Source organism: Phyllobates terribilis, unplaced genomic scaffold (assembly GCF_046119375.1).
Source record: "Phyllobates terribilis strain yellow unplaced genomic scaffold, ASM4611937v1 Scaffold_1__5_contigs__length_1240528914, whole genome shotgun sequence".
Taxonomy (NCBI): domain Eukaryota; kingdom Metazoa; phylum Chordata; class Amphibia; order Anura; family Dendrobatidae; genus Phyllobates; species Phyllobates terribilis.
This window is the reverse complement of record NW_027362761.1, coordinates 1,030,641,803-1,030,656,430: the sequence shown is the minus strand read 5'-3', so window position 1 is coordinate 1,030,656,430 and position 14,628 is coordinate 1,030,641,803. Positions and strand designations below refer to the sequence as shown.

Here is a 14,628-nt window from a genome sequence, read left to right as displayed (position 1 = left end):
CCCACAAGACACAATGTCCAGTAGGAAGCTATTGCGTTTTCTAACCTAGACAAGTTTGTACACCTCCTTGGTGTGTTTTATGGATTTGATTTATTAGGCTGTGTGCCTACGATGCATTTAAGCGTTTCTGCAGCGGCAGAAACGCTTAAATGCATGGTAGAAGGCCTGCCATGTTCCCCAATGATAATCCGCATGTGCTGTGCACATGCTGCAGAAATTTCCGCTGCGGATTATCATTGAGGGGAAAAAAAAAAAACCGTAGTACTAGCAATTATTTTGCGGGAGCAGTGCGTTTTTGCCGCCATTGACTTTCATTGGAACGCATGGATTCCACATCACTGCATCGGTACATGCGGAATCCATGCATTTCAATGTGCGGATGGTACCTGGGTGTGGAGGAGAGGAGACTTTCCTCCAGACCTGGGTACCTGGGTACCATAGAACCTGTAAAGAATAAAATAAAAAAATAAATATGAGATTTATCTTCCGATGGCCCCCGCTGCGCTTGTCCTCCCTTGCTGGCAGCTCGCAATGGACTGAAGGACCTGCGCTGACGTCAGTCATGTGACGGCAGGTCCTTCAGTGTACCGCAAGCTGCCGGCAAGGGAGGACGGAGCGAAGCAAGACTGCGGGGGCCATCAGAAGTTAAGTATAGTTTGTTTTTTTTTTTGTTTGTTTTTTTTAAATTGTCATTTGCTTAATACTCGATCACCACCTAACTGCACTGTTTAGTTCATATCTACACCAGTTTTTCTACACTTTCTTGTATAGTAATGACCTATGCTAGGATACACTGAGTCTGGGGAGATTGGGCTCTGTTAATGTTGAAATACCCTGTAAATGAATGTGTATTGCTTGGTTTGAGATCGAGGTAGTGTCCGGTATTAATATTAGATTGTGTCTTTAGACCTTTTTATCTCCTCCCCTTTTTATAAATCTTTCTGTATTGTAAGATATTACTGTATATAATGAACTGCATAAACTTTGTTTGGGCATTTCATTCCTTTTCCAGTCAAGCTTTAATAAAGGAACTTCCATGGAAAGATTAATCCTCTAGCAAAGGTTGTGTATCTATTCTATAAAGCACATTGTAGTGTTTGTTAGTTTTTTTTTTTTTTTTGTGATGTGATTATTGGTGTAGTAGAATCCGACCTTGTTTTATGGTTTGCTTTCCATTTTCAGGCCATGATCTCCTGCAGGAAGATTACAGAGTCGAGTCAGCGGGTGCAGTTTTACCTCAGTCAGGTCATGGAGGCGCTGGGGCAGTTTAGGTAGGTTGTAGGAGTGACTGACTTAAAGGGGCTGTCTGGGCAATAAGTGCTCGTTACTTGGGAGGGTTGAACTTTATATATAAAAAAAAAAAAAGCTGCATTGATCAGATGACTAGAACTGCTTGTCAAATATCCGAGCCCGTATTGCATGAACAAAGAATCCAACATGCTTTCATTTAAATGGAATTGTGATTTTTTTTTTTTTTTTTTTTTGTGCTGACTTGCATGTAAAATCATTTTTAGAGGCTACTATAACGTAATAATGTCAAGCATTTTTATATCTTTGCTTCAGACCAGAAACCCTTTATCAGCCCATGTGTTTGGAAATAGTGGGGGCAGATTTTTTAAGATTATTGGAGTAAATTGGCAAACGCCACTTATTTAATTTAGCCCTTTTTTAAAAATAATAGTCCAGAAAATGAAATCTACCCCTCTAATGAATAAAATAACAATTTGGACATAAATTTGCTCTTTCCTGACTTTAGGCCTGCTAAATCTGCCATGATTTTCCAGCATTTGGCTAGTGCTGTAGACCATGTATACATTTTTGTGATGTTTGCGCATATTGCAAATCTTAAGGCTCAGTTTGAGGGGGAAAAAACCTGGTGTGACCTGCCTAATCTAAGCCATTTTTTGACTGTACACATCCCTGCACTGCTATTTGGGCTGAAAACCATGATGGATGTGAGTGTAAAGTGGTGCAATGTCTGACCTGTTACAGGGAAACCATCTGGAATTTGTACTGCGCTCCTCGCATTGCGGAGCCAGTGTGGCTCACCATGATGTCCTGCACTACTGAGAAAAGTCAGCTCTGCCAGCATTTCCTCAAGGAGTTCACCTATCTCATCGAGCAGCTTAACAAGAACCAGTAAGTAAAGTAAACTAACCAGTGATTGCCTCGGTATAATCCAAATCTCTGGCTGTAACCTCCTCGTACAGGCCTTAAACTGCGTGCTGTCTCAAAATCACTATTTGCCTAACTAGTGACCCCTTTTCACGGTCTTAAATCTTTTGAAAGGCGCTTCCTTTTATATATATATATATATATATATATATATATATATATATATATATATATATATATATATATATATATATATATATATATATATATATATATATATATATATATATATATATATATAAATCTACATGTTTACATAGTATCCCTTTCTACCTTTTTTGCATTTTGGCCCTGTGTATTTCAGGTTCTTTGCTGCTCTAATCACTGCTGTCTTGACCTACCACCTGGCATGGGTTCCAACAGTGATGCCAAATGACCACCCTCCAATAAAGTCTTTTTGTGAAAAGCACACTTCCCAGTCAGTTAATCTTCTGGCAAAATCCCACCCATATAACCCCCTGTGGGCCCAGCTTGGTGAGTGCCTATTGGTCGAATATTCTATGCTTTTGTTATGGCTTCATCAGATTATTAGATTTGTCAATTAACGGGTTTAGTACCAAGTTTGCAAGCTACTGATCACTGGGATTCTGATTTCTGCTACCCAAACTGATTCCAAGAATGGATCTCTTAAGAGCCCCTTCTGAATGGAGTGGGGGTCGGCAGGCGCACAATCGCTCCATTCATTGTCTATGGCGGTGTTATCCACTTCAGTACTCCAACAGACCATGCTTTCAGGATTTCCTTAGTATTGCACAGGTTACAATCATGTACTAAGGAAATCCTGATAAAATGATCTGATTTGTTGATGACTCTTGAGGACGAGTTGAGGAAACGCTGGTCTATGGGACAGCCAGAGATGGCCAAGTACAGGAAACTTACAAACTCTGCACCAGTTATATACTGTTTTGTGTCTGGTTCACTTTGGTGTTTATAAAGTAGTAATGTCTATCAGGTTTAACACGGGTGGGGGATGATGGTGTAGCACATCTGAGTGGGTCCCTAAACTAGGTAACCGTATGATTTGGGGTATGTCACCATAGTTTTAAAGGGAAACCTCTGCAGATGACCATACGATTGCTGAAAAAGGGGGAAAAAAAATGGCCCTACAAAAACCAGTATCACTGCCATACTGTGACTATACCATGGCAGATACCAGTTCTGCAGAACATACAAAACAGTACAGTAATTTGACGTGGGGGGGTCTTTTTTTTTACACTTTTTTTTATTTATTTTTTTTATTTCCACCCCCCCTTCCCTAAATCAGGCTTAGAATGCCACGACCATTTCTTCTCCATATACAACTCATCTGTACAGTTAACAACAAACCTGCTGCTTCCATATTTGTACCTATAAGGCAATGTTTAGTATTTGTTCCACTCCTGCTTTTGTCTTACAAATACTGAGAGAAACTTGCCAATCAGAGGAAAAGTATAATAGAAACACGTGCTACACTTCAGCATTTTACATCTGCATTTGTCACCCACTCCTGGTTTTGGCTAACAAACACTGAACATGTCCGTAGACCTGCTGTGTGGCATGGTAACAGTACTCCTTTTCTTAGTGCCCCACATAATGCTCACCATTGTGCCCCTTACATAGTAGAAAAGTGAATATATTTGCCTTCTGTAGAAAGAAAGTGTCCACATTTTGCCCACTAGAAAGTAATGCCCCCTGAGTGACTGTGTAATGTAGTAATGCCTTTAGTGCCCACGTAACTTAGAAGGGTTCCCACATTCCCCTAAGATTATGGACTCCTACAATTTTCACTTTCTCCCATGACTGCACCACCTGAGGGTATCCGCCCACCAAGGACAGGAAACCTACTGAATAAAGGCGGTACTTCTCCTCTGCATCACTTTGGTTTCCTGTCCTTGATGGGAGCCTCTCAAGGTGGTAGTGTTACCTGCCTGGGGGTCCGGATCCTGGATCCCTTGGTCGATGTCTCTCCAGCGGCTGGAGCCTGCAGAGAGTATCCTCTCCAGGTCCTCTCAGGCACGTCCCCATCCTGCACGTATCCTGGGCTGCGCGCATCAGGAGGACCCACCGAGCCTGGAGGTTGCAGGCTTGAAGCGTTGCTCAGGCAGGGTGTCCTCCAGTGGAGTGTGCCAGGACCCGCTGCTGGGGCTGCACACGCACAGGGTGCCACTCCATGCTCCGTAGCTGAGCGTGCAGGCAAGCGGGACTTCCGGGCTGTGCACGTGTAGGGTCACGTTCGGCACGCCCTGCTGATGTTGTGCGGCCGGGACTGCGCGGGGCACGTGTCAGGAAGTCTGACATCTCCGACTCGCTCTGCTTCCGGGGCATTGGGCTCACCTGCAGTCCAAGCGCGCCAGTAAGCATGGGGGAAGGGGGGGGGATATATCTGCCATGTCTACCCGTGAGGGGGAGGAGCCGGAGGTAAGAGGTGGTATCCCTCAGCTATTTAAGTGTGAGGAGGCGACAGGTTGGCAGTGTCTGCATTCTTCTCCACCATGGATGAAGAGCTGCAGCAGCAGGAAAAGTGGGCCAAACAGCCGGGCCAGCAACAGCAGCCAGGGCTGTAGTAGTGGCAGTTGGACGAGTGCCAGCTGGACCAGCCAAAAGAAGGCGGCTCAAGAATCCACCACCTCCAGACGGGAGCGATCAAGTGATCTGATCCAGTGACCGTCACCAGTACCCTAGACTGAACGGCAGAGTGGTGAGTGATCTCCGAGAAAATTCACCATAGTAATGGATCTCCCTTTGTTTTTTCTTTTAGGAGAAGCGCATAGCACGCATTCCTTATTATTCCTCTTGGTGCTACATTTCTGGGGCAATTAACTTTTCCAGCACCTACACTAAAAAAGCTTTGCCCTGGGTGTATCCAGAAAACCATAGCAGAGGAAACGCCTAGTTTTGTTATGACTTTGAAATCCCTTATTCAAACAGAAGTCAGGGACTCCCTGAAAACATTGGCTACACATAAGAAAAGTAGGAAGCCAAGACGCTGTACATCAGACTCTGAAAAGTCAGAGTCCCATGATGAGGGGGATTTCATCTCCTTTCCTGCCTCCTCATCTTCAGACTCTTCAGATAGTGACGGGGGAGGAAGACCATGTTTTCCGGCAGAAAACACTGATAAGTTGATCAGAGCCATCAGAACAACCATGGGCATAAGCAGATACCAAGTCCCCCAGAACGGTTCAGGACATGTTTGGTGGTCTGGATCAGAAAGAGGCACACTTTTCCGGTCAATGAGAGGATCAAAGCTCTTATTGGCAGAGAGTGGAAGAAGCCGGTTAGGAAAGGTCCACTACCCACCTCTTCAAAATGTAGATACCCATTTGAAGAGGAGGTTTCAGCCAAGAGGGATAAAACCCCAAAGTTTGATTTGGCCATATCAAAGTCCTCAAAAAGCTCCACTCTATGGTTTGAGGATTTGGGTACTGTCAAAGATCCCCTTGACAAGAAAGCAGAGGTCTTTCTAAGATAGACCTGGAAGTCCTCAGCGGGGCCTCTGAAACCGGCAGCCACTTGCACTGCCAGATCAATGATGATCTGGTTGCAACAGCTGGAAGACCAGATTAAAGTGAATGTCCCAAGAGAAAAGATACTGTCTGGTCTTCCCCCTAATGCAGGGAGCAGCTGCCTTCCTCGCGGGCGCATTGGCAGACTCAGCAAGGCTGGCTGCCAGATCAGCGAACTTGTCTAATGCAGCCAGCAGGATTCTGTGGCTCAAATGCTGGCTGGGAGATGTGCAATCCAAGTCAAAACTTTGCTCAATCCCGTGTGAAGGAGACTTTGTTTGGCAAGGCAGTAGATGATATATTGGCTAAAGCCACGGACAAAAAGCATGGATTTCAGTGTGTCCGTCCCTCAATACAAATCGTCCTTTCGTAATAGAAGATAGTCGGGGTAAATTTTCCAGAGACCAAAACTAGTGAAAGGACAAAGCCTGGAAGTGGAGGCTTCATGTTCGGAGGTCTATCCTCTGAGAGCAAAAAGTCCTCCAAGTGACGGGCCTTCCCAGGTAGGAAGAAGACTGTCCTGCTTCCTTCCTGCCTGTGAGAAGATTACATCCAGCACCTGGATCTTAGGGATAATAAAGATGGGGCTGAGACTAGAGTTCAGGACCATTCCCAGACAGATCTTCAGGATCTTGTCCCCCAGAAGTCTGAGCAAACAAATGGCCTTGGAACAGGAGGTTCTCAGCCTAGTGGAAAAGGGGGTTTTGATAGAAACACTGAACGAACAAGGGAAGGGTTTTTACTCCACTCTGTGTGGTGCCGGATGGCTCATTCAGAGCCATAATCTATCTGAACGGCTTAAACAACTTCCTAGTCTTCAGACTCTTCAAGATGGAGTCCATAAAATTAGCCATAAGGATGTTTCCTGGCTGCTATGAGCGTCCTCTACCTGGAGGATGCCCACTACCACATTCCAATCCATCCAGAATACCAACAATATCTAAGAGTAGCCTTGTATGTCAACAAGCGTGTAAGGCATTTTCAGTTCATAGCCTTACCCTTTGGCGTTTCCATGGCTCCAAGGGTTTTCACAAAGATCATCCTGGAAGTCTGTGCACATTTAAGAGCGGAACATATTCTAGTCATCCCCTACCTGGACGACTTCTTGGTAGTAGGCAAATCAAGAGGGCTTTGTGAGCTTGCTCTATCAAAAGTCAGAGCCACTTTAATTGATCTGGGATGGATTCTGAACCTAGGAAAGTCAAAGTTGGAACCTCAGAGGGTTCAGACCATTTTGGGTCTCATTTTGGACTTGGTGAATCAGACTTCCCTACTACCAGAGGACAAGATATCAAAAATCACTTCCCTGATATCAGAGGTAGTCAGGAACCCGTCCATAACCCTGAGGAAAGCAATGTCTCTTCTAGGGACAATAACCTCCTGCATCCCAGCAGTACAGTGGCCTCAGTTGCACTCCAGATCCCTACAGAAAAATCCTAGCAGCAGAGAGACAGCTCAGAGGGCGCTTGGACGAGAGACACTTTCCAATTCACGAATTGGCTCATTCACTTGGTGGCTGAATCCAGAATCACAGAGAGTTCCCTGGTTGTACCAAATCACAGACACAAGCGCAGAAGGCTGGTGGGTGCATCTGAGGGATTGTGCAATACAAGGAGTCTGGTCGCACAGCAAGAAGGATCTCTCCTCCAGCATCAAGGAGTTGTTGGTGGTGAACGCAGTATTGAACTTCAGTTCTCATCTACAAGGTCTACCTATTCGAATTGTCAGACAACCGGACGATGGTTGCCTTTATCAACCATCAGGGGAGCACAAGATAAAAACCTCTGTTCATGACAGAACAAATTATCCGGTTCGCAGAGCATCATCTATTTACACTCTCGGCGCTGCATATACAGGGCGACTAAAGCAAGGGACTATTTCCTGAGTTGGAATATTCTCAAACCGGGCGAGTGGGAACTGAATCCTACGGTATTCCAGCAAATTGTACACCCGTGGGGTCAGCCCCAGATAGACTTGTCTGCAAACAAACGAAACCAGAAAACCAAGGTCTTCTGCTCTTTTAAATCCAAGAGAAAAGCCCTATGCAGTGGATGCACTACAGATTCCCTGGAGCTTTGGCCTAGCCTATGTGTATCCTCCGCTGATGCTGATTTCAACGGTCTTGAGGAAGATCTGAGAAGACCAGGCGAGAGTTATACTAATTGCCCCATTTTAGCCCAAGAGGCCATGGTTCACTTGAATGAGGAGGATGTCCTAGTCAGATCCTTGGATCCTTCCAGACATTCCGGATCTCCTTCGACAGGGCCCAGTCTTCCATCACCAGAGGTCGGGCCTGCATTTGACAGCCTGGAGTTTGAAAGGTCATTGCTAAACCAGGAAGGGTTTTCCTCAGGCCTAGTCGCTACTCTTAGTAGCGGGAAGCCGGTGACTACTAAGATCTACGGTCAAATATGGGCAAAATTCCTGTCTACCTTGGGGCAGTCAGCCAAGGTTAGTATTCCGATCAGGGCCATCCTGGAGTTTCTTCAGAGAGGCATAGATATGGGGTTAGCAATGAGTACCTTTTAAGTACAAGTGTCTGCTTTGGGGGCACTCTATAACTATAACTTGGCAGCTAATAGTTGGGTCATTAGGTTCATTAAAGTATGCAATGGATCTAGACCCATTGTCACCCCGAGAATGCCTCTATGGGATCTAAATCTGGTCCTAAAGGCTCTAACTAAGCCTCCCTTTGAGCCCATACTGATAGCATGAACGTCAGAGCGTGCAAGTCGCTAACCCTGCGGGCTATCTGTACACCATCCCTTTACTCAGGTCTCTATGGATAGGGTAACATTAAGACCAGACCCGGCCTATTTTCCAAAAGTGGCCTCCAAATTCCACAGAACGCAAGAAATCATTCTCCCGTCATTCTATCCTAACCCTGAAAGTTTAGAGGAGCGAGCAGAGGCTTCATACTCTAGACGTTAGGGTTTTGGTTAAATATTTGGATATTTGGATGTAACAAAGCCTTGGAGGAGAAGTGATGCCTTAATTGTCTCCTTCCAGGGAGCTAGGAAGGGGCTTAAGGTCACTAGGAACTATAGCTAGATGGATCAGGGACACCATTTGCTTAGCTTATTCCTCTAGCAATGTGACCGTTCCAGAGAACCTGAAGCCCACTCCACCAGGGGCGTAGCTACTTCCTGGGCTGAGAAAGCTGAGGTGTCCATTGACGACATACACTACCATTCAAAAGTTTGGAGTCATTTAGAAATGTCGTTATTTTTGAAAGAGCACTTTTTTTTTTTTTTTTTCAATGAATTAAACATTAAATGAATCAAATACATTGTTAATGTGGTAAATTACTATTCTAGTTGCAAACTTGTTTTTATTGCAATATCTACATATGTGTATAGAGGCCCATTTCCAACAACCACCACTCCAGTGTTTTAATGGTACATTGTGTTTGCTAACTGTGTAAGAAGGCTAATGCATGTTTAGAAAACCCTAGAAAACCCTTGCACAAGTATGTTAGCTCAGCTGAAAACGGTTTGGCTGATTTGAGAAGCTATAAAATTGACCTTCCTTTTGAGCTAGTTGAGAATCTGGAGCATTACATTTTTGTTCTATGAAACTCTCAAAATGGCCAGGAAAAGAGAACTTTCATGTGAAACTCGACAGTCTATTCTTGTTCTTCGAAATGAAGGCTATTCCATGCGAGAAATTGCCAAGAAACTGAAGATTCCCTACAATGGTGTGTACTACTCCCTTCAGAGGAGAGCACAAACAGGCTCTAACCATAGTAGGAAGAAGAGTGGGAGGCCCCGCTGCACAACTGAGCAACAAGAGAAGTACATTAGAGTCTCTAGTTTGAGAAATCGACGCCTCACAGCTCCTCAACTGGCAGCTTCATTAAATAGTACAAGCAAAACGCCAGTGTCAACGTCTACAGTGAAGAGCTGACTCCGGGATGCTGGCCTTCAGAGCAAAGTGGCAAAGAAAAAGCCATATCTGAGACTGGCTAATAAAAGAAAAAGATTAATATGGGCAAAAGAACAGACATTAGACAGAGGAAGATTGGAAAAAAGTTTTATGGACAGACGAATCAAAGTTTGAGGTGTTTGGATCACACAGAAGAACATTTGTGAGGCACAGAACTGAAAAGATGCTGGAAGAGTGCCTGACGCCACCTGTCAAGCATGGTGGAGGTAATGTGATGGTCTGGGGTTGCTTTGGTGCTGGTAAAGTGGGAGATTTGTACAAGGTAAATGGGATTTTGAATAAGGAAGGCTATCACTCCATTTTGCAACAGCATGCCATACCCTGTGGACAGCGCTTGATTGGAGCCAATTTCATCTTACAACAGGACAATGACCCAAAGCACACCTCCAAATTATGCATGAATGATTTAGAATACCAGATGCCTGCTCTTTCCCTATCTGTAATGGAGTGGCCAGCGCAGTCACCAGATCTCAACCTCCATTGAGCTGTTGTGGGAGCAGCTTGACCGTATGGTACGCAAAAAGTGCCCATCAAGCCAATCCAACTTGTGTGAGGGGCTTCAGGAAGCATGGGGTGAAGTTTCTCAAGATTACCTCAGCAAATTAACAGCTAGAATGCCAAAGGTCTGCAATGCTGTAATTGCTGCAAAGGGAGCATTCTTTGACAAGGTTAGAAATAATGGTTTTTATTAGACTAATTTTCTCCTTCAAACTTTGCTTTCGTCAATGTCTGGACTATATTTTCTATTCATTTCGCAACTCATTTGATAAATAAAAGTATGAGTTTTCATGGAAAACTCCATTGTCTGGGTGACCCCAAACTTTTGAACGGTAGTGTATGTAAGGCAGCAACATGGTCATCTCCCTCGACATTCTATAACCATTACCGGCTTCATATTTTCTTGTCTACTGATTTGTCCTTTGGGAGAAAGGTGCTGCAAACGGTGATCCCTCCCTCTGGTGTGTGTCGTCGCCCCCCCCCCCCCCCCACATCCTTCCCACCCAGGTGGCTATGCTACGAACTTATGCTCACCGCTTTAACTAGGTTTTCCAGAGTTTTGAATTAGTAGACCTTGACAGCCTAGGTAGATGGGACCCACACACTATGCAGATTATAGGGGTAATGGCAATTGTATGAAAGTGGATTGTCTAGATTAGGAACCTTGCCACCCTCCTCCATAAATCCATCTTAAAGAATTGTTAATAGAGGGTGGTCCATTCTAAAGTGAAGAGCGGTTACAAAGAGTCTCACGCCCTGTCCTACATGGGAAAGGAGGCCAATAAATAACAAATGTCATTAATGGTGAACCCTGTTTGGGACAGCCTTCCATTTGGCCACTCTGGCAAAATGGGCCAGAAAATATTTAACTGAGGAAAACAAGCTGCCTAATTCTGCACAGGGATCCTCTTATCCCAGAGAGACAACCTAAACATTCTTGATTCAATAAAATGAGAAAATAGATAATTTGACCAGCTCATGGGTAGGTCATGGACACATCTACTTTACCTGATTAAGGCTTTGTGCCCACGATGCAGAAATGCTCCGGATTTTTTCCTGAGCGTTTCTGCATCTCCCTGGCAGAAAAAAACGCATGCGGATTGTACATGTGTTTTTCCTGCCAGGGACATGCGGATGTGAAGCGTTCTTCACATACATTTCCGCATGCGGGTTGACGAGCTCTTTCTAAGCGATTTTAGCATCACTTGGAAAGTTCTTGTCAACTTGGTCACACTATATAAATCCATGCAAACGGCATGGATTTATATAGTGTGACCGAGAGAATGTCAAAAAATAAATATATACTTGCCCTTCGATAGCCTGCGCTGGCTTGCTTCACCGTCCCGGCAGCGGTACACTGAAGGACCTGCCGACGTCAGTGTCGCGTGACCAGTCACATGACTGTCAGCACAGGTCCTTCAGTCCATCGTGAGCTGCTGCCAAGCAAGGAGGAGCGGGCTGCCAGAAGCTAAGTATGTATGTGTGTATATATATTTATTTTATTTGTTTTCAATGGTACCCAGGTCCGGAGGAGAGTCTCCTCTTCTCTAGACCTGGGTACCATCCGCACATTAGAACGCATGGAATGCGCATCTACATATACAATGATGCGTAATCCATGCGATCTAATGCAAGTAAATGGCGGCGAAAACGCAGCGCTTCCGCAAAATAATTGGTAGTGCTGCGTTTTTTTCCGCAATGATAATCTGCAGCAGAAATTTTCGCGGCATGTGCACAGCACATGCGGATTATCATTGGGGAACATGGCAGGCCTTCTACCATGCGTTTCTGCAGCGTTTTTGCTGCTGCGGAAACTCTTAAACGCATCGTGGGCACACAGCCTAATGGCTCCTTTTTTCGGTTCTCATGCCTTGTCAGGTTATTACTCAGAGTAGCTAACAGCTTCCAGTAAACTAGTTAAAAGGCTGATGGGTTCCTGGTATATTTTTTTAATTTTCATATTACCGTACTTTAAAATGTATAGGTTCTTTGCTTTGTTCAAAATGCTGGTCATATGTAAACTTTCCTTTCTCCATTGCCATTGTGACAAACCTGCCACAGCCAGTGTCCATACAGTGTCTACATGGCCAAAACTGTGGTGCTGCTTTTCTTATTTGCAATGTTGTGTGATTATTTTTAAGCTGCAGATTAGAGAACTAACAGCTATATAGCCTGACTCTCTCCCATATACAAGCATAATGTATACACTCCCCCCCCCCCCCCCCCCCCTCCCCCCCCCCTTCTTAAACTGGGGAGATTGGTGAAAGCCACTGCCAAATTCCTCTGGCAGCAGCTTGACTCCACTAAAAAGAAATTGCTCATTGAAGTTCCAAAAACCCCATCCTTCTCTTACAAATATCTAGTCAAGATAATCAGGTGATCCCCATACACATCAGATGGTTGACCAATGTGGCGGACTTTCATCTAATGTGTATGGGGCTCTTTAGGCCTGGGTACCTCTAGTGCCAATTCTGTGATGGCACATTAGACTAACATTGGTCAAACCTGCTGACATTGGCTGGTTCTGCTGATGGTATAATATGTATGAGGGCCCCTCCCCCCGAGTCTCTACCCAACAGATGCTCGGGTAGATGAGGATTCTGCTGAGCCTTGAGTTCTCTAAGATAAGCTGCCACCAGAGTTGTTTCGATGTGGCCCTCTATGGGAGATTGTGGCATGATGGCTGCCGGCGGAATGATCTGCCGAACAATCGTTTGGCCAACAGTTAGCTAAGGTGTATGGGTGTGCTTTATATAAACTCTAATAACCTACTGTAAATAGTTGTACAGCAATGGACTTTTGTACTAAGACCCCCGTCTGTCTTAATCCTCAGGTGATCTATATGGGGCTATAGGATCCCCTGTCAGAATGACTCGAACTGTTGTTGCAGGAAAACGTAAAGACTTGGTGCAGCGTATCTTGTACATCCTTACCTATTTCATTCGTTGCTCTGAACTTCAGGAGAACCATCTGGTACACAGCAGAACCTTAAAGAAAGGGGAGCAGATGGTGCAGGGCAGTAATGTCACAACGTCTCTGGAGAAAGGTGAGGTGGAAGACTCTGATTATGTGCTCGTCACACTGAACAATGAGTCTGCCCTGTTGGCTCCTTCACTGCCTTGTAATGTTGGTGGTGAATCCCCTAAAAGTGGACTTGAGCCCTGTAACGCTTCTGTAGCCAGGGAGCATACAACTGATGGCTGCTCTTTTTCAACCCAGAGAAGTGCTAAATCATCTATTAGCCATGAAGCTAATTTAGGTGATGGAGGATCTTGTAAGAAATGTTTAACATTGGTTAAAGAAGCCAAAGTAGAGACCTTGGTTTCAGTCACAAGAACTCCAGTTTACAATGTTGAAGATATGTTTACCGCTAATTCTTTAACATCCCATATTAAAAGCCATCACCATGCTGGCCGGTACAATAAGAAGGCTAGCGCTCCAGTGCAGCTGTCCGACTGGGCTAAGGAAGTACTTCGAACAGACCAGAAAGACCAGAGGTCTTCTCCAGCAAAAGTAAACTACACAATGGGCCACTTCTCACCATCTACCACTGATGTCGAGCCCTGCAAGAAGGACCTAGATGAGAATGGAAAATCTGTATTCTGCAAATCTGAACAGCCCAGTGCTCCCAAACTTTACTCACTTGCTACTGACAGGAGGAGATTGATGCATTCACGCATCCCCTCCTGTGAGGGAGGGTCCAGCTTATTTGATGAGTATTTTGTAGAGGGTAACAGCATTGAAACCAATACAGTAGACTCTCTTCCCAGTCATTTGCGATTATCAGAAAAATGCTTTGTATCTACTATAGTAGAAGATAATTGCACATCAGAAATGACTTGTGACAAAGACCTGACAGATCCTGATAACACTAAAGCACACCCTCCTCAGAAAACTTCCCAAACTGTCCCCTTTGGGGACCCTCTCAGAGGGGCTGAGGGCCGGCTGGAGGGACTCATTCCAAGGAATAGAAGTTATGACAGTGCTCTGGGCCAGAGTGAAGAGGAGCTGAATGCAGGACGCACCCTCTTAGAAACCCAGGACCACAACATTGACCATGCAGAAGTGGAATTGCCTCTGCCTAGGTAAGATGTAAAGGCCAACATTGGCAATAAATTAATATTGCGCCTGTCTATAGTGAAGAACCTTCAGCTACATACGGCATAATCTAAGATCCATATTTTTCTCAATGTACTTCAGTGCTTTGACTTTACTGCCAAGCGCTGATCCTCTGTTCTACTAACCCACACAACATAATAGTTATATGAGCACTTCAGGCTAAATTCTTGCAGTAGGCATAAGGCAGGGTAAGGCCTGAGATCCTCTTCAGTGGTCTTCCAGTCTAATGCTTGGAGGGTTATTTTTAAATACCTCTGAAGGCCACTTTGTCTAATCAGCGTCTGGTTAGATGCCATGCAGTGTACCTTATTTTTACAAAAAAAAAAAAAAAATCTTCTAAATGTTGATGTTGCTGCTATGCTATCCTTCATCACAGGAGCTAATGGCTCTGTCTCCCAATGTTAAC

General features: G+C 44.7%; 1 protein-coding gene across 3 annotated transcripts in view; it reads left to right on the top strand.

Annotated features, from left to right (window-relative positions):
• FNIP2 (folliculin interacting protein 2) overlaps positions 1 to 14,628 on the top strand; it is a 61,791-nt gene that overhangs the window by 41,265 nt on the left and 5,898 nt on the right. For all 3 annotated transcript variants that reach the window (XM_073644698.1, XM_073644687.1, XM_073644708.1), the window contains 4 exons: positions 1,183 to 1,271; positions 1,993 to 2,139; positions 2,480 to 2,649; positions 12,937 to 14,188. In XM_073644698.1, the coding sequence (XP_073500799.1) occupies positions 1,183 to 1,271; positions 1,993 to 2,139; positions 2,480 to 2,649; positions 12,937 to 14,188 (1,658 nt within the window). The remainder of the gene's footprint in view (positions 1 to 1,182; positions 1,272 to 1,992; positions 2,140 to 2,479; positions 2,650 to 12,936; positions 14,189 to 14,628) is intronic.